Genomic DNA, 26,883 nt, shown 5'->3' with positions numbered 1-26,883 from the left:
AGGGGACCGTGTGCCTGGTGTAGGAGGGGACCGTGTACCTGGTGTAGGAGGGGACCGTGTACCTGGTGTATGAGGTGCTGGAACTGCTGGAGACTGTCCTCCTCTGCCAGGCCCTTGGAGCTGATGACAGAGAGGGCCTTGTCCAGATTACTGGCATCGAACTCAGCATCAGTTGCCACGTTCACCAGGAAGTTGTCCTTTGAGGTAGACACCTCACGGGCAATTCTCAGTAAGATTGTTGTAATTTGCAACAGTAGCTGTTGTGGACTGAAGTTGTATCTGAAACAAATCAGCATCAAGCAGAAATTGGGTGAGTATGTTTATACTATATTTTAAGTGTTACATAGTGTCCAGACATATGTAAGCTACCTATCTTTAGATATACAGGGCATTATGTATGACAAGACTAACTGAACACAGACCTTAAGTTTGTGTGTTTATTGCTTTATTCCAACTATACCATGTAACTATACAAGCCTGTACTTGCTTGACAGTTGTTGATGACATGCAAATCAGCCGAATCACTAAGCTTGACCAGCTGCTCTGACTATGTCACCTCACCAGCAGTCGAGTGTGGGACCTGTTATAACCAGGGTTCTCAAGTGGGTACAGCCCTATTGAATTCCACTATATTATTGTACTAGTTCATATCACATAGCATACAGGTGTACTTCTGAAGTCTGAACACTCCAGTGTTCCACTCATTATGATAAACATGAACTCTTCACGACTCACTTCTCAAAGTCTTTCACCTTGTAATCCTTTGCTTTGGATCCACATAGAGATTCTAAGAACCCACAGATCTGAAAACAAGTACACAGTACACATTATAGCTTGACCTAGCTGTTGTAGCACTAGGAACTTGTAGAACAATGATGATGAAGAATATTACAAAATGATTTTGTATATAAAATCATCACTGACAACTCTTTACACTTTTACAGAAATATTAAGATTAATACCAATACTCTTCCACGTGTATCAACCCTTACCCCTATACCAGTGGCTTCACAATCAGAGGGTTCGTATCCCTGGCAGGAAAGGTTAAACATTCTCATGACTTCATTTACACAAATAATCTGAATGTGAGAAAAGTGTAAGCCTACAGATAAATCAAAGAAACAATGGCTATGAGGCCAGAAGCTGGGACGAGACAACATGGCGCCCCTGGTCACGTTCATCTTGAGACGTGCACAACATCCCCTAGGATTCCAAGATAGATCCCCACTCACCACTGATGCTGCTCACGTTCATCTTGAGACGTGCACAACATCCCCTAGGATTCCAAGATAGATCCCCACTCACCACTGATGCTGCTCACGTTCATCTTGAGACGTGCACAACATCCCCTAGGATTCCAAGATAGATCCCCACTCACCACTGATGCTGCTCACGTTCATCTTGAGACGTGCACAACATCCCCTAGGATTCCAAGATAGATCCCCACTCACCACTGATGCTGCTCACGTTCATCTTGAGACGTGCACAACATCCCCTAGGATTCCAAGATAGATCCCCACTCACCACTGATGCTGCTCACGTTCATCTTGAGACGTGCACAACATCCCCTAGGATTCCAAGATAGATCCCCACTCACCACTGACGCTGCTCTCTTGGCTAGTGGTTGTCGTGTGAAGCATCTCGCCACCTCCTCCGCTCTCGTCAACAAGTCAATAAACTCCAGAGTCTGGTTAGCCTGGGGGATATGATCAGGTTGTTTTTTTCCATAACTCATTATTAGGTGACATTCAGACAACTGCATTATTATTCTACCATGACTTTGACAAAATACTTAATTCTGATTAGTCAATCCAAACTTTCAAATCACAATTTATTAACCACTCTGACTGAAATGTCTGTGCAATGCTGAAGCTAATATCTTCAGGACATTACTTATTTCTCAATCACCTTTTGAAATGAGGATATACTGTAGGTTACTCATTACAGCGATGCAGTACGTACACTATTCAAAATATGTGTGACAGGAACATTTGGCAGAGAACACAATAGAAATTGACAAAGAGAGTGTTACAGAAATCTTAGGAACAAGGGTGAGTCCAAAATGAGGTCTTCCTCTGTCTCCAAGTGTGACCCAATACGTAGTGCATCACAAAGAACAGAGTGATGTGAGTCAAGCTGACATCCTACTCCGACCACTGGACTCAACCCACACCAAATTCCTCATCACCTAACACAGAGACTCACAGTGAACACTTAGTTCTGTCATGATAGATTGGAAATACACATACAGCCTTGCGCTTTAAATGTAGAACTGTGTTTGGTTCCACATGCAAGGTGAAATCGGTGTTTTTCTTAACCATGTGAACATGTCTGAATATTTTCATACTAATATTTCAAAGTTATCAGCAACTTTAAAATTTGACAATTTCCAGTTTCAATTATCCTACTTCCTCATCGCTGTCAAATCTAAATTTTACACAACTCTACATTGAAAAGACAACATGTTTATCACCTAAGTGACATGTAAGTTACACAGAGCTGCTAAATATCTGTTAAAGACATAACAATAAGGTTAGCAAACAACTCCTGTCTCTGAACACAATAATTAAGACTTAAGAAATGTTAATCGAGGCCTTGAAAACTAGACACAAGCACTGAGTTTTGTTCCAGGAAATCATCATTAACACCCAGTATGTAGGGACCACGTATGGTTTTACAAGTTCGCAGCTGTTGGGGCATCTCCTTGTGTGACAGACAACCAAGCAACATGAAACACAGATACATGGGATTCAGGCATTGTGTTGTGTACCATGGCCATGAATCCTTTCCCTACGTGTTCCTCGCTCTTCAGGAAGTGTTCCTTGTCCTTCTTCTCCTGCAGAGACAGAGCATTCCACTCAGGTTCTGAAACATGGCCGATCACCTCCATTATCACATACTCCAATTTTATATAATGCAGTTTGAAAAGGCACTAGAGGTCAGCTATCAATGTCCACACATAAGGGGTATTTGATAATGAATGTCTGAATGGCTGAATAACTTGTTGGTAGACAAATCCAGTTAGATGGTATTGTTGGTGATGGAAATCATACCTCATATCAACCCTCACCATATATTTATCTGCCCACAGACCGTAAAAATAATCATTTAATCATAACATACCCAGGGTGTATTGCTTGGATTTCATCTCCCATTATCACATACCCAGGGTGTAATGCTAGGATTTCATCTCCCATTATCACATACCCAGGGTGTTATGCTAGGATTTCATCTCCCATTATCACATACCCAGGGTGAATTGCTTGGATTTCATCTCCCATTATCACATACCCAGGGTGTAATGCTAGGATTTCATCTCCCATTATCACATACCCAGGGTGTAATGCTAGGATTTCATCTCCCATTATCACATACCCAGGATGTATTGCTAGGATTTCATCTCCCATTATCACATACCCAGGGTGAATTGCTTGGATTTCATCTCCCATTATCACATACCCAGGGAGTATTGCGAGGATTTCATCTCCCATTATCACATACCCAGGGTGAATTGCTTGGATTTCATCTCCCATTATCACATACCCGGGATGTATTGCTTGGATTTCATCTCCCATTATCACAAACCCAGGGTGTATTGCTAGGATTTCATCTCCCATTATCACATACACAGGGTGTATTGCTAGGATTTCATCTCCGATATCACATTGTCAGGGTGTAATGCTAGGATTTCATCTCCCATTATCACAAACCCAGGGTGTAATGCTAGGATTTCATCTCCCATTATCACATACCCAGGGTGTATTGCTAGGATTTCATCTCCCATTATCACATACCCAGGGTGTAATGCTAGGATTTCATCTCCCATTATCACATACCCAGGGTGAATTGCTTGGATTTCATCTCCCATTATCACATACACAGGGTGCATTGCTAGGATTTCATCTCCCATTATCACATACACAGGGTGTAATGCTAGGATTTCATCTCCCATTATCACATACCCAGGGTGTAATGCTAGAATTTCATCTCCCATTATCACATACCCAGGGAGTATTGCTTGGATTTCATCTGCCATTATCACATACCCAGGGTGTAATGCTAGGATTTCATCTCCCATTATCACATTGTCAGGGTGTAATGCTAGGATTTCATCTCCCATTATCACATACCCACGGTGTAATGCTTGGATTTCATCTCCCATTATCACATACCCAGGGAGTATTGCTTGGATTTCATCTCCCATTATCACATACCCAGGGTGTAATGCTAATATTTCATCTCCCATTATCACATACCCAGGATGTAATGCTAGGATTTCATCTCCCATTATCACATACCCAGGGTGTAATGCTAGGATTTCATCTCCCATTATCACATACCCAGGGTGTAATGCTAGGATTTCATCTCCCATTATCACATACCCAGGGAGTATTGCTTGGATTTCATCTCCCATTATCACATACCCAGGGAGTATTGCTAGGATTTCATCTCCCATTATCACATACCCAGGGAGTATTGCTTGGATTTCATCTCCCATTATCACATACCCAGGGAGTATTGCTTGGATTTCATCTCCCATTATCACATTGTCAGGGTGTAATGCTAGGATTTCATCTCCCATTATCACATTGTCAGGGTGTAATGCTAGGATTTCATCTCCCATTATCACATACCCAGGGTGTAATGCTAGGATTTCATCTCCCATTATCACATTGTCAGGGTGTAATGCTAGGATTTCATCTCCCATTATCACATACCCATGGTATAATGCTTGGATTTCATCTCCCATTATCACATACCCAGGGAGTATTGCTAGGATTTCATCTCCCATTATCACATACCCAGGGTGTAATGCTAAGATTTCATCTCCCATTATCACATACCCAGGGAGTATTGCTTGGATTCCATCTCCCATTATCACATACCCAGGGAGTATTGCTAGGATTTCATCTCCCATTATCACATACCCAGGGAGTATTGCTTGGATTTCATCTCCCATTATCACATACCCAGGGAGTATTGCTTGGATTTCATCTCCCATTATCACATACCCAGGGTGTAATGCTAGGATTTCATCTCCCATTATCACATACACAGGGTGTATTGCTTGGATTTCATCTCCCATTATCACATACCCAGGGAGTATTGCGAGGATTTCATCTCCCATTATCACATACCCAGGGTGTAATGCTAGGATTTCATCTCCCATTATCACATACCCAGGGTGTATTGCTAGGATTTCATCTCCCATTATCACATACCCAGGGTGTAATGCTAGGATTTCATCTCCCATTATCACATACCCAGGGTGAATTGCTTGGATTTCATCTCCCATTATCACATACCCAGGGTGCATTGCTAGGATTTCATCTCCCATTATCACATTGTCAGGGTGTAATGCTAGGATTTCATCTCCCATTATCACATACCCAGGGTGTAATGCTAGGATTTCATCGCCCATTATCACATTCCCAGGGTGCATTGCTAGGATCTCATCTCCCATTATCACATACCCAGGGTGTAATGCTAGGATTTCATCTCCCATTATCACATACCCAGGGTGTAATGCTAGGATTTCATCTCCCATTATCACATACCCAGGGTGCATTGCTAGGATCTCATCACCCATTATCACATGCCAAGGGTGTATTGATCTCATCAATACACTGGTTGACACAATATTCCTACTTGCACCAACCTTGCATTAAGTGCTTTTTAACTTATCATTGATATTTATTGTCATAAATTGAATACCATTCTGTTTGGCCACTTCAATCTTCTTGATGTTGGCAAGCCGGGAGAGACTGTCGTGGAGCATGTACAGTAGTGTGTCTAGGATGGCTCCCAGGAAGTTCTGGCAACAGCAGTCAGCAGAATATTGAACTTGTGAGACTTAGCCTCTAACTACAACATGCAGTAAGAATATGACAGCACATACATGTCAGGTTTTTATGGCATGGATTGTTGTTCATGCTCTCTACCATTTGTTTGTTTGACCTGGTTTTATTACAGGTCACTATCATTTGTAGCATTGTTAACAAAATCCAGAATTTTGCAAACAAATATACAATATATTTCAACGTGCTTAGATGGTAAGGTCATATTGTCTATTGAATTTGTCTGCGGTGATTGTGCCCTTCCATCAGGCAAGATTTTCTGGCTGCATCTCTTAACATTGGCATTCATGAGCTGATAGCATTTTCAGGTGAAACAGCAAGAAAATCCATAAAGTAATGTGATTATTGTTAAACAAGCGTTCTGTGAACGCTGATGTATGGGATAGGGCATTTTCCTGCTGTAGCCAAAATGGAATGTTTCTTTGTCCTATGGCAGGCTCTAAGAGGCCTTCCTGATGAATTTGACAATACTTTTCTGTGTTAATGTTAGCCTCCACAAAGATTAGGAGAGTGACTCCCACCATAGAGATATCACCATGCACTTTCAGGCACAGAGAAAAGGTTAAAACCCAATTCATGTAAATTCCTCCTCTCGGACATATTTTCCCGGGGGTCTTGAAGAACTGGAACAGTGACTCATCTGTAAGAATCACATTAGCCAAACTTTCAGTGACTTTACCCCCACACCAGGCCAGGCACTTCTAGTAGAGTTCTACTAACTGTCCATTCTGATGTCAAAGACCCCCTCTTCTCCCAATTTCCAAAGCAAGTCGTTTTTAGGAAAACATCAGTTGAGTGATGGCAATGGGTCGCAATGCATTACTGCCTGAGCCAAACTTCTTTAGATTACTGTAGACAGTAGCAAGAGGAATGATGTTCATGCTATAAAACTCGGAATTTTGTACAAATGTGTACATATAATAGGGACGGTTTCTTTTGTCAAAATCTGACATTGGAGGATCCGTTAAGATACCGTCTGCTCGTGTGACCATCACATGACTATCCCTAACAACAAGGGAGATGACTCTGCAGATCACCATGTGAAGCTATACAAATTTTCATTGATCAAAACATTGTTATCAATCTTTTAATTGTATACAATTTATTTCCGGATTTTTTTGCACAATACTATAGCTGTAACACTGTTAATGGTGCTATCACTCAAGCACTGATCGTTCCGACACACGAATTTACAAGCCACCATGATAAAGTAGTAATGTTGCAGACTGTGCTATACAATATTCTGACACATCAATTTTCAACACATGGTCGACTGAAACAAAAATCTGCAAGTGAGTAATGGAACTGACAACCTCTTCAAAGTAGCACAAGCCCTACATTTCCCAGGTTCCTTTGAGAGCACACAAACACTCCTACCTGAAATATCTCCTTCTCACACTGCTGGACGATGGATGTCCGGCAATCAGCCCTCCTCCACAGGTGTTCGATCAGTTTGCCAATCTCAGATCTGACATCAGAAACAAATGAGTCAGACATTTGGGAGACTATGGTGTCATGGGTTAAGATCAAGAGCCAAACCATATTTCCTTTGTAACAACACTCTAGAAGCAGAAGGTGGTGTTAGTGACCAAATATCATGAATTAGGTTCATATGTCCCCTCTACACCATTTACTGACTACTGACTACTCTCCATTTATATGACAAAGTTGTGAGGATTAATTCTCACCTTGCCGAGTATTTGTCAAACTCATCCTTGTCCACATCCAGGCCCTCAACGACGTCAACGCTGACATAGGTTCTGAGGAGAGCTGGGCCCAGCTGGTTCTGTACAGATGGACATGTCTCCACCATCGCAGCCAGGTCAGACATCAGACCGGAGCCCCATCCTCTGTGTACACACCAAGACACCATTACATAGAGTCAGACATCAGACCTCTGTCACAACCTCCGTGTACACAAGACACCATTACATAGTCAGACATCAGACCTCTGTCACAACCTCCGTGTACACAAGACACCATTACATAGAGCCAGACCTCTGTCACAACCTCCATATACACAAGACACCATTACATAGAGCCATACCTCTGTCACAACCTCCGTGTACACAAGACACCATTTCATAGAGCCAGACATCAGACCTCTGTCACAACCTCTATGTACACAAGACACCATTACATAGAGCCAGACCTCTGTCACAACCTCCATATACACAAGACACCATTACATAGAGTCAGACCTCTGTTACAAACTCCATGTACACAAGACACCATTACATAGAGCCAGACCTCTGTCACAAACTCCATGTACACAAGACACCATTACATAGAGCAAGACATCAGACCTCTGTCACAACCTCCGTGTACACAAGACACCATTACATAGAGCCAGACCTCTGTCACAACCTCCATGTACACAAGACACCATTCCATAGAGTCAGACCTCTGAAACAACCTCCATGTACACAAGACACCATTACATAGAGCCAGACCTCTGTCACAACCTCCGTGTACACAAGACACCATTACATAGAGCCAGAGATCAGACCTCTGTCTCACAACCTCCATGTACACAAGACACTATTACATAGAGTCAGACCTCTGTCACAACCTCCGTGTACACAAGACACCATTACATAGAGTCAGACATCAGACCTCTGTCACAACCTCCATGTACACAAGACACCATTACATAGAGCCAGACCTCTGAAACAACCTCCATGTACACAAGACACCATTACATAGAGTCAGACATCAGACCTCTGTCACAACCTCCATGTACACAAGACACCATTACATAGAGTCAGACATCAGACCTCTGTCCCACCTCAATGTACACAAGACACCATTACATAGAGCCAGACATCAGACCTCTGTCACAACCTCCATGTACACAAGACACCATTACATAGAGTCAGACATCAGACCTCTGTCCCACCTCAATGTACACAAGACACCATTACATAGAGTCAGACATCAGACCTCTGTCACAACCTCCGTGTACACAAGACACCATTACATAGAGCCAGAGATCAGACCTCTGTCACAACCTCCGTGTACACAAGACACCATTACATAGAGACAGACCTCTGTCACAACCTCCGTGTACACAAGACACCATTACATAGAGTCAGACATCAGACCTCTGTCACAACCTCCATGTACACAAGACACCATTACATAGAGTCAGACATCAGACCTCTGTCCCACCTCAATGTACACAAGACACCATTACGTAGAGTCAGACATCAGACCTCTGTCACAACCTCCGTGTACACAAGACACCATTACATAGATCCAGAGATCAGACCTCTGTCACAACCTCCGTGTACACAAGACACCATTACATAGAGTCAGACATCAGACCTCTGTCACAACCTCCATGTACACAAGACACCATTACATAGAGTCAGACATCAGACCTCTGTCACAACCTCCATGTACACAAGACACCATTACATAGAGTCAGACATCAGACCTCTGTCACAACCTCCGTGTACACAAGACACCATTACATAGAGTCAGACATCAGACCTCTGTCACAACCTCCATGTACACAAGACACCATTACATAGAGCCAGACATCAGACCTCTGTCACAACCTCCATGTACACAAGACACCATTACATAGAGTCAGACATCAGACCTCTGTCCCACCTCAATGTACACAAGACACCATTACATAGAGTCAGACATCAGACCTCTGTCACAACCTCCATGTACACAAGACACCATTACATAGAGCCAGACCTCTGTCACAACCTCCATGTACACAAGACACCATTACATAGAGTCAGACATCAGACCTCTGTCCCACCTCAATGTACACAAGACACCATTACATGGAGCCAGACCTCTGTCACAACCTCCGTGTACACAAGACACCATTACATAGAGCCAGAGATCAGACCTCTGTCACAACCTCCGTGTACACAAGACACCATTACATAGTTTCAGACATCAGACCTCTGTCACAACCTCCGTGTACACAAGACACCATTACATAGAGCCAGACATCAGACCTCTGTCACAACCTCCGTGTACACAAGACACCATTACATAGAGTCAGACCTCTGTCACAACCTCCATGTACACAAGACACCATTACATAGAGCCAGACCTCTGTCACAACCTCCGTGTACACAAGACACCATTACATAGAGCCAGACCTCTGTCACAACCTCCATGTACACAAAACACCATTACATAGAGTCAGACATCAGACCTCTGTCCCACCTCAATGTACACAAGACACCATTACGTAGAGTCAGACATCAGACCTCTGTCACAACCTCCGTGTACACAAGACACCATTACATAGATCCAGAGATCAGACCTCTGTCACAACCTCCGTGTACACAAGACACCATTACATAGAGTCAGACATCAGACCTCTGTCACAACCTCCATGTACACAAGACACCATTACATAGAGTCAGACATCAGACCTCTGTCACAACCTCCGTGTACACAAGACACCATTACATAGAGTCAGACATCAGACCTCTGTCACAACCTCCATGTACACAAGACACCATTACATAGAGCCAGACATCAGACCTCTGTCACAACCTCCATGTACACAAGACACCATTACATAGAGTCAGACATCAGACCTCTGTCCCACCTCAATGTACACAAGACACCATTACATAGAGTCAGACATCAGACCTCTGTCACAACCTCCATGTACACAAGACACCATTACATAGAGCCAGACCTCTGTCACAACCTCCATGTACACAAGACACCATTACATAGAGTCAGACATCAGACCTCTGTCCCACCTCAATGTACACAAGACACCATTACATGGAGCCAGACCTCTGTCACAACCTCCGTGTACACAAGACACCATTACATAGAGCCAGAGATCAGACCTCTGTCACAACCTCCGTGTACACAAGACACCATTACATAGTTTCAGACATCAGACCTCTGTCACAACCTCCGTGTACACAAGACACCATTACATAGAGCCAGACATCAGACCTCTGTCACAACCTCCGTGTACACAAGACACCATTACATAGAGTCAGACCTCTGTCACAACCTCCATGTACACAAGACACCATTACATAGAGCCAGACCTCTGTCACAACCTCCGTGTACACAAGACACCATTACATAGAGTCAGACATCAGACCTCTGTCACAACCTCTGTGTACACAAGACACCATTACATAGAGTCAGACATCAGACCTCTGTCACAACCTCCATGTACACAAGACACCATTACATAGAGTCAGACATCAGACCTCTGTCCCACCTCAATGTACACAAGACACCATTACATAGAGCCAGACCTCTGTCACAAACTCCGTGTACACAACACACCATTACATAGAGTCAGACCTCTGTCACAACCTCCGTGTACACAAGACACCATTACATAGAGCCAGACCTCTGTCACAACCTCCGTGTGCACAAGACACCATTGCATAGAGCCAGACCTCTGAAACAACCTCCATGTACACAAGACACCAATATATAGAGTCAGACATCAGACCTCTGTCACAACCTCCATATACACAAGACACCATTACATAGAGTCAGACATCAGACCTCTGTCCCACCTCAATGTACACAAGACACCATTTCATAGAGTCAGACATCAGACCTCTGTCCCACCTCAATGTACACAAGACACCATTACATAGAGTCAGACATCAGACCTCTGTCACAACCTCCATGTACACAAGGCACCATTACATAGAGCCAGACCTCTGTCACAAACTCCGTGTACACAAGACACCATTACATAGAGTCAGACCTCTGTCACAACTTCCATGTACACAAGACACCATTACATAGTTTCAGATATCAGACCTCTGTCTCACAACCTCCATGTACACAAGACACCATTTCATAGAGCCAGACCTCTGTCACAACCTCCGTGTACACAAGACACCATTACATAGAGTCAGACATCAGACCTCTGTCACAACCTCCATGTACACAAGACACCATTACATAGAGCCAGACCTCTGAAACAACCTCCATGTACACAAGACACCATTACATAGAGTCAGACATCAGACCTCTGTCACAACCTCCGTGTACACAAGACACCATTACATAGAGTCAGACATCAGACCTCTGTCCCACCTCAATGTACACAAGACACCATTACATAGAGCCAGACCTCTGTCACAAACTCCGTGTACACAACACACCATTACATAGAGTCAGACCTCTGTCACAACCTCCGTGTACACAAGACACCATTACATAGAGCCAGACCTCTGTCACAACCTCCGTGTGCACAAGACACCATTGCATAGAGCCAGACCTCTGAAACAACCTCCATGTACACAAGACACCAATATATAGAGTCAGACATCAGACCTCTGTCACAACCTCCATATACACAAGACACCATTACATAGAGTCAGACATCAGACCTCTGTCCCACCTCAATGTACACAAGACACCATTTCATAGAGTCAGACATCAGACCTCTGTCCCACCTCAATGTACACAAGACACCATTACATAGAGTCAGACATCAGACCTCTGTCACAACCTCCATGTACACAAGGCACCATTACATAGAGCCAGACCTCTGTCACAAACTCCGTGTACACAAGACACCATTACATAGAGTCAGACCTCTGTCACAACCTCCATGTACACAAGACACCATTACATAGAGCCAGAGATCAGACCTCTGTCACAACCTCCGTGTACACAAGACACCATTACATAGAGTCAGACCTCTGTCACAACCTCCGTGTACACAGGACACCATTTCATAGAGCCAGACCTCTGTCACAACCTCCGTGTACACAAGACACCATTACATAGAGCCAGACCTCTGTCACAACCTCCATGTACACAGGACACCATTTCATAGAGCCAGACCTCTGTCACAACCTCCGTGTACACAAGACACCATTACATAGAGCCAGACCTCTGTCACAACCTCCATGTACACAGGACACCATTTCATAGAGCCAGACCTCTGTCACAACCTCCGTGTACACAAGACACCATTACATAGAGCCAGACCTCTGAAACAACCTCCATGTACACAAGACACCATTACATAGAGTCAGACATCAGACCTCTGTCACAACCTCCATGTACACAAGACACCATTTCATAGAGCCAGACCTCTGTCACAACCTCCATGTACACAAGACACCATTTCATAGAGCCAGACCTCTGAAACAACCTCCATGTACACAAGACACCATTACATAGAGTCAGAGATTAGACCTCTGTCACAACCTCCGTGTACACAAGACACCATTACATAGTTTCAGACATCAGACCTCTGTCTCACAACCTCCATGTACACAAGACACCATTACATAGAGCCAGACCTCTGTCACAACCTCCGTGTACACAAGACACCATTACATAGAGTCAGACATCAGACCTCTGTCACAACCTCCATGTACACAAGACACCATTACATAGAGCCAGACCTCTGTCACAACCTCCATGTACACAAGACACCATTACATAGAGTCAGACATCAGACCTCTGTCACAACCTCCGTGTACACAAGACACCATTACATAGTCAGACATCAGACCTCTGTCACAACCTCTGTGTACACAAGACACCATTACATAGTCAGACATCAGACCTCTGTCACAACCTCCATGTACACAAGACACCATTACATAGAGTCAGACATCAGACCTCTGTCACAACCTCCGTGTACACAACACACCATAACATAAAGTCAGACATCAGACCTCTGTCACAACCTCCATGTACACAAGACACCACTACATAGAGCCAGAGATCAGACCTATGTCACAACCTCCGTGTACACAAGACACCATTACATAGAGACAGACCTCTGTCACAACCTCCGTGTACACAAGACACCATTACATAGAGTCAGACATCAGACCTCTGTCACAACCTCCATGTACACAAGACACCATTACATAGAGTCAGACATCAGACCTCTGTCACAACCTCAATGTACACAAGACACCATTACATAGAGCCAGACCTCTGTCACAACCTCCGTGTACACAAGACACCATTACATAGAGTCAGACATCAGACCTCTGTCCCACCTCAATGTACACAAGACACCATTACATAGAGCCAGACCTCTGTCACAACCTCCGTGTACACAAGACACCATTACATAGAGTCAGACATCAGACCTCTGTCACAACCTCCATGTACACAAGACACCATTACATAGAGTCAGACATCAGACCTCTGTCACAACCTCAATGTACACAAGACACCATTACATAGAGCCAGACCTCTGTCACAACCTCCGTGTACACAAGACACCATTACGTAGAGTCAGACATCAGACCTCTGTCACAACCTCCATGTACACAAGACACCATTACATAGAGTCAGACATCAGACCTCTGTCCCACCTCAATGTACACAAGACACCATTACGTAGAGTCAGACATCAGACCTCTGTCACAACCTCCGTGTACACAAGACACCATTACATAGAGCCAGAGATCAGACCTCTGTCACAACCTCTGTGTACACAAGACACCATTACATAGAGTCAGACATCAGACCTCTGTCACAACCTCTGTGTACACAAGACACCATTACATAGAGTCAGACATCAGACCTCTGTCTCACAACCTCCATGGACACAACACACCATTACATAGAGTCAGACCTCTGTCACAACCTCCGTGTACACAAGACACCATTACATAGAGTCAGACATCAGACCTCTGTCACAACCTCCATGTACACAAGACACCATTACATAGAGTCAGACATCAGACCTCTGTCCCACCTCAATGTACACAAGACACCATTACATAAACCAGACCTCTGTCACAACCTCCGTGTACACAAGACACCATTACATAGAGTCAGACATCAGACCTCTGTCACAACCTCCGTGTACACAAGACACCATTACATAGAGTCAGACATCAGACCTCTGTCACAACCTCCGTGTACACAAGACACCATTACATAGAGTCAGACATCAGACCTCTGTCACAACCTCCGTGTACACAAGACACCATTACATAGTTTCAGACATCAGACCTCTGTCACAACCTCCGTGTACACAAGACACCATTACATAGAGCCAGACATCAGACCTCTGTCACAACCTCCGTGTACACAAGACACCATTACATAGAGTCAGACCTCTGTCACAACCTCCATGTACACAAGATACCATTACATAGAGCCAGACCTCTGTCACAACCTCCGTGTACACAAGACACCATTACATAGAGCCAGAGATCAGACCTCTGTCACAACCTCCGTGTACACAAGACACCATTACATAGTTTCAGACATCAGACCTCTGTCACAACCTCCGTGTACACAAGACACCATTACATAGAGCCAGACATCAGACCTCTGTCACAACCTCCGTGTACACAAGACACCATTACATAGAGTCAGACCTCTGTCACAACCTCCATGTACACAAGACACCATTACATAGAGCCAGACCTCTGTCACAACCTCCATGTACACAAGACACCATTACATAGAGCCAGACATCAGACCTCTGTCACAACCTCCGTGTACACAAGACACCATTACATAGAGCCAGACCTCTGTCACAACCTCCATGTACACAAGACACCATTTCATAGAGCCAGACCTCTGTCACAACCTCCATATACACAAGACACCATTACATAGAGTCAGACATCAGACCTCTGTCACAACCTCCATGTACACAAGACACCATTTCATAGAGCCAGACCTCTGTCACAACCTCCGTGTACACAAGACACCATTACATAGAGTCAGACATCAGACCTCTGTCACAACCTCCGTGTACACAAGACACCATTACATAGAGTCAGACATCAGACCTCTGTCACAACCTCTGTGTACACAAGACACCACCCAAACTCTCATTTCATATATGCTACTTTTTACACTTGAGCACATATACTATTATAATACATAATATATGAAAGGAGTGATCTTGTCCCTTCAGATGTCCCTGATATGACCCCAGTGAAGATTTACTGAAATTACTTTTAGAAATCAGTCATGATTAATAATTACAAGGAAAATTCTTTATCTGAGTCATCTCAGCATCTTCTCATTCTATGGAGGATCACTTGGCTGTGACAGCAAGTACACCGCTGCCCTGCCTGTCTTGGCTGTGGCTTGGTTCACCAGGATGAGGGGGACACTCAGGTAACGAGGCACTCAGGGTATCGTTGTCTTGACATATCTTTATAGATATTGACCATGTTGATATTGGTTTGTCACTGATGAAGATTTAAGAAGTTAAATGCTCTACTATCACCCCAGAATTATCTAGAAACAACATGGTACCTACCTTGAACTTTGCCTTTTAGATGAGTTGACAAACTGGAGCAAACAGGAGACCATCTTACTGGCAGGGATAGGACCAGGCATGAGGTCAGGCCTCTCCAGAAGACTCACACAGCAGTCAACAAAGGTTGAGATCTGTGGACAGAGGGTAGAGGGAGTAATACAGGTCCTCAACAACGATACATGTTACTGCATTTACAGGTCCATAGGTACTGGTATCCATGGAAACTTACTGAAAGACCCTGTAGAATTCCCTTGTGGACATGGACTGCATGGGTGGCGACAAACCGGAACCAGATGGCCATATCCTTCACACAGAACTCTGGTATCATGGCAAAAGCTTTCTTCTCTGCCTTCACTTTCTCCTCCTCCTTACATGATCCCTAGGAAAGAAAAAGAAATCTAGTAAATGTAGCAAATGTGTAATGGCAACACAGGTGATACATATTAACGTGTCTGATCAAGGATATTTTGATAACTTATGTGGAACTAGATGGAAACTAGAAAGGTGTTTGCAGTTCATATAAAAACAGAAGCAGTCCCAACCAACCCCACCATTTCCTGAATATCCCAAAACTCTACCATCAGAAACATATATCATGAGCCATTTTGACCTCTCCACACCAGGTGACAGTCAACATCAGGTGACAGTCAACACCAGGTGACAAATCACTTCCGGTTTTGGAAAACACATTGTCAGTGCAGTAGTAGATCATTTAAACAGAAAAGACTATGCCTCTACCTACCATAATAACAAAGTAATAAGCACAACCAGTTCAATCATGTCACTTACAGTTTGTGAAAAAACACATGTCCAATGCAGCTCAACATTGAAAGAGAAGAAGAACATGCCTCAAGCTACTGTAACAACCAAGTTATGAACACTTCCAGTTTGATGACTGACCTTGGCCTTCAATTTCTGCCATGAACTGGATAGAGATCATGTATACATACAGTTTTGTCAAATTTCATCCATTAACTCTCAAGATATTATGTATCCACAAGCTTATTGTGACATATGTTTTCCACTGAGATACCCTGACCTTCAATGTCATGCAATCACTTGCAAGAACATTTCTTCCTGCGAACTATGGTTGTGTGACAAATAAGAATTTTCCATACCATGCTAACATTATTTCCCAAAAGAAACTATTTACAAATGAGATATTGTGGCAACACCGTTTTCCAACTCCAAAAACAGATTTGCCTGCTGTGACCTTGAAAATGGGGTCAAGGTCACCAAATCTGACAGGTGTATGCGGTGTCTGTATATACACTATAGTTCCAAATATGAAGACAATCCAGCGATTAGTTCTTGAGATATCGCGGCAACACCGTTTTCTAACTCCAAAAGCAGATTTGCCTGCTGTGACCTTGAAAATGGGGTCAAGGTCACCAAAACCGACTGGTGTCTGCGGTGTCTGTATATACACCATAGTTCCAAATATGAAGACAATCCAGTGTTTAGTTCTTGAGATATCGCGGCAACACCGTTTTCCAACTCCAAAAGCAGATTTGTCTGCTGTGACCTTGAAAATGGGATCAAGGTCACCAAAACCGACTGGTGTCTGCGGAGTCTGTATATACACTATAGTTCCAAATATGAAGACAATCCAGTGTTTAGTTCTTGAGATATCGCGGCAACACCGTTTTCCAACTCTAAAAGCAGATTTGTCTGCTGTGACCTTGAAAATGGGATCAAGGTCACCAAAACCGACTGGTGTCTGCGGAGTCTGTATATACACCATAGTTCCAAATATGAAGACAATCCAGTGTTTAGTTCTTGAGATATCGCGGCAACACCGTTTTCCAACTCCAAAAGCAGATTTGTCTGCTGTGACCTTGAAAATGGGGTCAAGGTCACCAAAACCGACTGGTGTCTGCGGAGTCTGTATATACACCATAGTTCCAAATATGAAGACAATCCAGTGTTTAGTTCTTGAGATATCGCGGAAACACCGTTTTCCAACTCTAAAAGCAGATTTGTCTGCTGTGACCTTGAAAATGGGATCAAGGTCACCAAAACCGACTGGTGTCTGCGGAGTCTGTATATACACCATAGTTCCAAATATGAAGACAATCCAGTGTTTAGTTCTTGAGATATCGCGGCAACACCGTTTTCCAACTCCAAAAGCAGATATGCCTGCTGTGACCTTGAAAATGGGGTCAAGGTCACCAAAACCGACTGGTGTCTGCGGAGTCTGTATATACACCATAGTTCCAAATATGAAGACAATCCAGTGTTTAGTTCTTGAGATATCGCGGCAACAAACAGGTGGGACGTACGGACGGACGTACGGACGTACGGACGTACGGACGTACGTACGGACGGTCGTGAATACTATATCCCCCGCTTCGCGCTTTCGCGCGGCGGGGGATAATAATTTCATGAGTGAATCACCTTCAAAGCTACTCATACCTTTAAACAGACATTACACATGACAGGTATTGACTTAATTATGGACAGTCAAACATAAGTGATTGGATGATGCTTAGATTTATCATGAATTAATCTGAAATTTCATGAAATTTAAACCATTTTTCACAGTTTGACCTTCAGTGACAGAGACCCCACCTTAAGAGTTCATGTGTACTAAGTTTACCCAAAGTCCATTCACAAATCTTCAAGTTGTCACACACACAAGCTTTATTTATTCCCAGTTCATACTGAGTGTCTGGTATATAGGAAGTCTACCATCTGTCATTAGAGTGTGGTTGAAAAAAAAACAATTGCAGTGGCAGTGAGTTCAAATTCCAGGAAACAGCGCTACTTAACAATGGTAATGAATGGCACTGACCTCTCCAGCTACCTTCAAAAGATTCTGCAGTAGTTGAGCCTGACAGAGATAGAACATTGTGACACTACGGACAAGTTCTTGGTCACACAGACAGGCATCCCACATCAGCGTCAGCAACTGAAACAGATGCAGGTGACTAACATAGACCATAGGGACTACAGATGAACAGATGCATGGCACCAGCATTTGAATGTACATAATGAAATCTAACTGCAATAGAGAAATAAATACTTTTCTGTTTACTTACAACATGCTGGTTGCGTACCTCCTCTTCAAGATTGCTTCCCTTTACAGCCTCCATTTTCAACTGCAGGTCTCTGCAAAGAAACATTACAAAGATATGTTCATAAAATGTCAAGTAGCTATTGAACATCCTGTTGTAGTGTGTGATGGTAGGTAGGACACCCACACTGAGGGCTACTTACCTCTGCATCCTGTTGTAGTGTGTGATGGTAGGTAGGACGCCCCCACTGAGGGCTACTTACCTCTGCATCCTGTTGTAGTGTGTGATGGTAGGTAGGACACCCCCACTGAGGGCTACTCACCTCTGCATCCTGTTGTAGTGTGTGATGGTAGGTAGGACGCCCCCACTGAGGGCTACTTACCTCTGCATCCTGTTGTAGTGTGTGATGGTAGGTAGGACGCCCCCACTGAGGGCTACTCACCTCTGCATCCTGTTGTAGTGTGTGATGGTAGGTAGGACGCCCACACTGAGGGCTACTTACCTCTGCATCCTGTTGTAGTGTGTGATGGTAGGTAGGACGCCCACACTGAGGGCTACTTACCTCTGCATCCTGTTGTAGTGTGTGATGGTAGGTAGGACGCCCACACTGAGGGCTATTCACCTCTGCATCCTGTTGTAATGTGTGATGGTAGGTAGGACACCCACACTGAGGGCTACTTACCTCTGCATCCTGTTGTAGTGTGTGATGGTAGGTAGGACGCCCCAATTAGGGGTACTCACCTCTGCATCCTGTTGTAGTGTGTGATGGTAGGTAGGACGCCCACACTGAGGGCTACTTACCTCTGCATCCTGTTGTAGTGTGTGATGGTAGGTAGGACGCCCACACTGAGGGCTACTCACCTCTGCATCCTGTTGTAGTGTGTGATGGTAGGTAGGACACCCACACTGAGGGCTACTTACCTCTGCATCCTGTTGTAGTGTGTGATGGTAGGTAGGACGCCCACACTGAGGGCTACTTACCTCTGCATCCTGTTGTAGTGTGTGATGGTAGGTAGGACACCCACACTGAGGGCTACTTACCTCTGCATCCTGTTGTAGTGTGTGATGGTAGGTTGGATGCCCACATTGAGGGCTACTCACCTCTGCATCCTGTTGTAGTGTGTGATGGTAGGTTGGATGCCCACATTGAGGGCTACTCACCTCTGCATCCTGTTGTAGTGTCTGATGGTAGGTAGGACGCCCACACTGAGGGCTACTAACCTCTGCATCCTGTTGTAGTGTCTGATGGTAGGTAGGACGCCCACACTGAGGGCTATTCACCTCTGCATCCTGTTGTAGTGTGTGATGGTAGGTAGGACGCCCACACTGAGGGCTACTAACCTCTGCATCCTGTTGTAATGTGTGATGGTAGGTAGGACGCCCACACTGAGGGCTACTTACCTCTGCATCCTGTTGTAGTGTGTGATGGTAGGTTGGATGCCCACATTGAGGGCTACTCACCTCTGCATCCTGTTGTAGTGTGTGATGGTAGGTTGGATGCCCACATTGAGGGCTACTCACCTCTGCATCCTGTTGTAGTGTCTGATGGTAGGTAGGACGCCCACACTGAGGGCTACTAACCTCTGCATCCTGTTGTAGTGTCTGATGGTAGGTAGGACGCCCACACTGAGGGCTATTCACCTCTGCATCCTGTTGTAGTGTGTGATGGTAGGTAGGACGCCCACACTGAGGGCTACTAACCTCTGCATCCTGTTGTAGTGTGTGATGGTAGGTAGGACGCCCACACTGAGGGCTACTAACCTCTGCATCCTGTTGTAGTGTGTGATGGTAGGTAGGACGCCCACACTGAGGGCTACTAACCTCTGCATCCTGTTGTAGTGTGTGATGGTAGGTAGGACACCCACACTGAGGGCTACTAACCTCTGCATCCTGTTGTAGTGTCTGATGGTAGGTAGGACGCCCACACTGAGGGCTATTCACCTCTGCATCCTGTTGTAGTGTGTGATGGTAGGTAGGACGCCCACACTGAGGGCTACTAACCTCTGCATCCTGTTGTAGTGTGTGATGGTAGGTAGGACGCCCACACTGAGGGCTACTAACCTCTGCATCCTGTTGTAGTGTCTGATGGTAGGTAGGACACCCACACTGAGGGCTATTCACCTCTGCATCCTGTTGTAGTGTGTGATGGTAGGTAGGACGCCCACACTGAGGGCTACTTACCTCTGCATCCTGTTGTAGTGTGTGATGGTAGGTAGGACACCCACACTGAGGGCTACTTACCTCTGCATCCTGTTGTAGTGTGTGATGGTAGGTAGGATGCCCACACTGAGGGCTACTAACCTCTGCATCCTGTTGTAGTGTCTGATGGTAGGTAGGACACCCACACTGAGGGCTACTTACCTCTGCATCCTGTTGTAGTGTGTGATGGTAGGTAGGACGCCTACACTGAGGGCTCTCTGGTTCAAGTGGAAGCATTCTGTGATGAAGTTGTGTTGGGACTGTAGATCCTCTGGGACAGTGCCCACTTCTCGCTCTTGAGATTTGTCACTCACTGAAACCATTTTGCTTAAGTAAGTATGTGAAAGATTGTAAAAGAAAATGATGAAAATGAAATCACTACCTGATATCATGTAGGTTTGAAAAGCGACAATCTTGCAAATATTTCTTTTCATTGAAGTGCAGCATGTACATACCTTTTTATAAGGCTGAACATGAGACATGAACATGATGTTATGTTATAATGTGCATGATCATTAAGATGACATAAAATACAGCAGTGACACACCTATCTGTCCCCCAGCGAGACATGTCTCAAAGTCGTAGTTGAGCCGACACGCCTCTGACGTGGAATATCCCAGGTTGATCTTGTCCAGCTTGGCCTTGTCACTGTAGATGGGCAGGAAGAACTCCAGCAGCATCCCACAGAAGTTCATCATGTAGGCTGACAAACAACAGGGAACAAGTATAGTGGGCAACATTACAGTTATATCATATAGGCTGATAAACAACAGGGAACAAGTATAGTGTGCAACATCACAGCTACATCATATAGGCTGATAAACAACAGGGAACAAGTATAATGTGCAACATCACAGCTACATCATATAGGCTGACAAACAACAGGGAACAAGTATAGTGTGCAACATTACAGCTACATCATATAGGCTGATAAACAACAGGGAACAAGTATAGTGTGCAACATCACAGCTACATCATGTAGGCTGACAAACAACAGGGAACAAGTATAGTGTGCAACATTACAGCTTCATCACATAGGCTGACAAACAGGGATCAAGTATAGTGTGCAACATTACAGCTACATCGTACAGGCTGACAAACAACAGGGAACAAGTATAGTGGGCAACATTACAGCTATATCATATAGGCTGATAAACAACAGGGATCAAGTATAGTGTGCAACATTACAGTTACATCATATAGGCTGATAAACAACAGGGAACAAGTATAGTGGGCAACATTACAGCTACATCGTATAGGCTGATAAACAACAGGGAACAAGTATAGTGTGCAACATTACAGTTACATCATATAGGCTGATAAACAACAGGGAACAAGTATAGTGGGCAACATTACAGCTACATCGTATAGGCTGATAAACAACAGGGAACAAGTATAGTGTGCATATTACAGTTACATCATATAGGCTGATAAACAACAGGGAACAAGTATAGTGTGCAACATTACAGTTACATCATATAGGCTGATAAACAACAGGGAACAAGTATAGTGGGCAACATTACAGCTACATCATATAGGCTGATAAACAACAGGGAACAAGTATAGAGGGCAACATTACAGCTACATCATATAGGCTGTCAAACAGGGATCAAGTATAGTGGGCAACATTACAGCTACATCATATAGGCTGACAAACAACAGGGAACAAGTATAGTGTGCAACATTACAGCTACATCATATAGGCTGATAAACAACAGGGAACAAGTATAGTGTGCAAAATTACAGCTACATCGTATAGGCTGATAAACAACAGGGAACAAGTATCGTGTGCAACATTACAGTTACATCATATAGGCTGATAAACAACAGGGAACAAGTATAGTGGGCAACATTACAGCTACATCGTATAGGCTGATAAACAACAGGAAACAAGTATAGTGGGCAACATTACAGCTACATCATATAGGCTGATAAACAACAGGGAACAAGTATAGTGTGCAACATTACAGCTACATCATATAGGCTGACAAACAGGGATCAAGTATAGTGTGCAACATTACAGCTACATCATATAGGCTGATAAACAACAGGGAACAAGTATAGTGGGCAACATTACAGCTACATCATATAGGCTGTCAAACAGGGATCAAGTATAGTGTGCAACATTACAGCAACATTGTATAGGCTGACAAACCACAGGGATCAAGTATAGTGTGCAACATTACAGCTATATCATATAGGCTGATAAACAACAGGGAACAAGTATAGTGGGCAACATTACAGTTACATCATATAGGCTGACAAACAGGGAACAAGTATAGTGGGCAACATTACAGCTACATCGTCTAGGCTGACAAACAGGGATCAAGTATAGTGGGCAACATTACAGCTACATCGTATAGGCTGACAAACAGGGATCAAGTATAGTGGGCAACATTACAGCTACATCGTATAGGTTAATAAACAACAGGGAACAAGTATAGTGGGCAACATTACAGCTACATCATAAAGGCTGATAAACAACAGGGAACAAGTATAGTGGGCAACATTATAGCTACATCGTATAGGCTGATAAACAACAGTGAACAAGTATAGTGTGCAACATTACAGCTACATCGTATAGGCTGATAAACAACAGGGAACAAGTATAGTGTGCATATTACAGTTACATCATATAGGCTGACAAACAACAGGGAACAAGTATAGTGTGCATATTACAGGTACATCATATAGGCTGAAAAACAACAGGGAACAAGTATAGAGGGCAACATTACAGCTACATCGTATAGGCTGACAAACAACAGGGAACAAGTATAGTGTGCATATTACAGGTACATCATATAGGCTGAAAAACAACAGGGAACAAGTATAGTGTGCAACATTACAGCTACATCGTATAGGCTGACAAACAACAGGGAACAAGTATAGTGTGCATATTACAGTTACATCATATAGGCTGACAAACAACAGGGAACAAGTATAGTGTGCATATTACAGTTACATCATATAGGCTGAAAAACAACAGGGAACAAGTATAGTGTGCAACATTATAGCTACATTGTATAGGCTGATAAACAACAGGGAACAAGTATAGTGTGCAACATTATAGCTTCATCGTATAGGCTGACTAACAACAGGGAACAAGTATAGTGTGCAACATTACAGTTACATCATATCGGCTGATAAACAACAGGGAACAAGTATAGTGGGCAACATTATAGCTACATTGTATAGGCTGATAAACAACAGGGAACAAGTATAGTGTGCAACATTATAGCTACATTGTATAGGCTGATAAACAACAGGGAACAAGTATAGTGGGCAACATTACAGCTACATCGTATAGGCTGATAAACAACAGGGAACAAGTATAGTGTGCAACATTATAGCTACATCGTATAGGCTGATAAACAACAGGGAACAAGTATAGTGTGCAATATGATAGCTTCATCGTATAGGCTGACAAACAACAGGGAACAAGTATAGTGTGCAACATTACAGTTACATCATATAGGCTGATAAACAACAGGGAACAAGTATAGTGTGCAACATTACAGCTACATCATATAGGCTGACAAACAGGGATCAAATATAGTGTGCAACATTACAGCTACATCATATAGGCTGATAAACAACAGGGACCAAGTATAGCGTGCAACATTACAGCTACATGATATAGGCTGATAAACAACAGGGATCAAGTATAGTGTGCAATATTTACAGCTACATCATCTGGTCATTTGGCATCGGCCAGGTACATATGTGAGGGATAGTGAATGCATCAACCATCTGTCGACTTAATCATTTCTTAAAAGAAACTCAAATGTCAATACAGTTCAGTGTCAGAATAATTCTTGATATATATATATTCATATATAGTCAAATCTCGCTCTTCCAAAAAGGTTGGTTGCTTACGATTATTTCGGATTAACGAGTATGTCGGATAAACAAAATTCTGTAGTATCAAAGTTCATGATCGAAAATTGGACAACTACACGACAGATAACGATACAAACATGTGTATGGTCAGTCAAAGTACGCGAAATTTGGTGTGTCTGAGTCGAAGTGTGAGACTGTAGGATTAACGGTTTTTAGCACTGATTTAATCTGTTCCCATCACTATTGTCGGATAAAACCAATTGTCTGATTAACGAGTGTCGGATTAATGAGACTTGACTGTATATTGGATAGCTATGAATTCAAAACATCACAACCTATCAGCAGAACTAAAGCCTGTAGCACTACAACCTTGGGTATTGAACTCTGGCAGGGCCTCACCATCAGTGCAGCAGGCCTGAACCTGCGAATCATTCTGTAGCAGGGCTGAAGTGCGTAACTCGTTCAGGTTGATGACACTGGCGATCCAGGACAGGCCCTGCTCCCTCGACGCTCTGGAGGTTACAACTTTCTTCAGAGCGTTGTACACCACATTCCAACAACGATGAAGTCCCTCCTGGATTGCTGACTACAAGGAAGCAGAAACCACAACTAAAGGATAGTGCCTCAACAGTAAATGGGGCATAATTAAGGGGTCGTTGTTGGCAGGGGTATATGGACTTGTCCACTGTTTAGGGTACCAGGTATGTTTCTGTAGTTTGATTTGGGCTAGGGTATATTTCTGTATACAGAAACATACCTAGTGTACATTTCTGTAGTACCTGTGCTGACAACAACCCCTTCAGCGTAAATTAGGTTCACAAAGATGACTTTTTTAAGTGATACTTAGTAAAAATACATTAAAACTGGTAATGAGGAACATGAAAAGAAAATATTACATCTGAATAAATCCTCATTTGCTAATAAATAAAGTGGAGCATTAACAGTGTTATTTTTCAGCATAACAATACCAGGCAATGACAAGTTCCAAAATGTCGACATGGAGGCCATATAAATGATGATTTCTCCTATATTCCATTTCATGCAATTAAGTGCCTGAATCGACACATGTGTTTTTCTTAGAAATGACCAAATGTAGTCCTATGAATCCTGGCAGCTGTGTCCTAGGCAGCTGGGCCACCTGTGGACCCTGAATAGGTTATTTCCCATCACCCAACAAGGGCAGAGTGATGCCCCTTGAATAATAACGTTACTGTTTCTCAGCAAGACACAAATATAAGGCCGGCCATCATGAACATACTTCAACAAGATGGAGATCTGCCTCGGTAACTCTGGGGAACCCCCTCATAGATGTGAATGGTGACGCTGCATTCCCTGTCAAGGTGATCTGGCGTTTCTGTTGGAACTTGGTTGGCACCGTGGACACTGCCAGGAGGGGACCAAACAGTGATGACTTCTCAAAGTAATTGCCCTGATAAAGAAGAAGAATCTAGTTGTTGGTCTAGTTGTCAGATAGCAATTTTGAAAAAGTGAGGTTTTAGAGCCGTTTTGATATAGGTGCTTCTGATGGAACTGTCCTAATTGAAACTGGGAGAGTGTTCCAGAGAGTTGGAGCAGCTGCATAAATGCTCTCTGTCCCATATTTGTTCTGGTACTTAGCTGGTTCAAGTTGGAGTTGTGCATGATTTGGTAACATGACGACTGACAAGATCTCTGAGGTATTGAGATGTTGATGCTGTTTCAAAGATGGTTTAATTTATCTGATAAAGCA

The 26,883-nt window shown here is 43.6% G+C and overlaps 1 protein-coding gene across 1 annotated transcript in view; it reads right to left on the bottom strand.

Moving 5' to 3' along the window:
- LOC124149515 overlaps window positions 1-26,883 on the bottom strand; it is a 56,705-nt gene that overhangs the window by 17,840 nt on the left and 11,982 nt on the right. The window contains exons 11-25 of the mRNA XM_048381711.1: window positions 26,413-26,583; window positions 25,554-25,740; window positions 21,862-22,017; window positions 21,477-21,627; window positions 19,140-19,209; window positions 18,893-19,009; window positions 16,328-16,477; window positions 16,099-16,229; window positions 7,547-7,708; window positions 7,236-7,326; window positions 5,716-5,815; window positions 2,771-2,865; window positions 1,598-1,696; window positions 736-803; window positions 63-279 (exon numbers count right to left, since the gene is read on the bottom strand). Coding sequence (XP_048237668.1) covers window positions 63-279; window positions 736-803; window positions 1,598-1,696; window positions 2,771-2,865; window positions 5,716-5,815; window positions 7,236-7,326; window positions 7,547-7,708; window positions 16,099-16,229; window positions 16,328-16,477; window positions 18,893-19,009; window positions 19,140-19,209; window positions 21,477-21,627; window positions 21,862-22,017; window positions 25,554-25,740; window positions 26,413-26,583 — 1,965 coding nt within the window. The remainder of the gene's footprint in view (window positions 1-62; window positions 280-735; window positions 804-1,597; window positions 1,697-2,770; window positions 2,866-5,715; window positions 5,816-7,235; window positions 7,327-7,546; window positions 7,709-16,098; window positions 16,230-16,327; window positions 16,478-18,892; window positions 19,010-19,139; window positions 19,210-21,476; window positions 21,628-21,861; window positions 22,018-25,553; window positions 25,741-26,412; window positions 26,584-26,883) is intronic.

Source organism: Haliotis rufescens, unplaced genomic scaffold (genome assembly GCF_023055435.1).
Source record: "Haliotis rufescens isolate VD_foot unplaced genomic scaffold, xgHalRufe1.0.p SCAF_4, whole genome shotgun sequence".
In the NCBI taxonomy this organism is placed as follows: Eukaryota; Metazoa; Mollusca; class Gastropoda; order Lepetellida; family Haliotidae; genus Haliotis; species Haliotis rufescens.
This window is presented reverse-complemented; position numbering and strand designations above follow the sequence as displayed.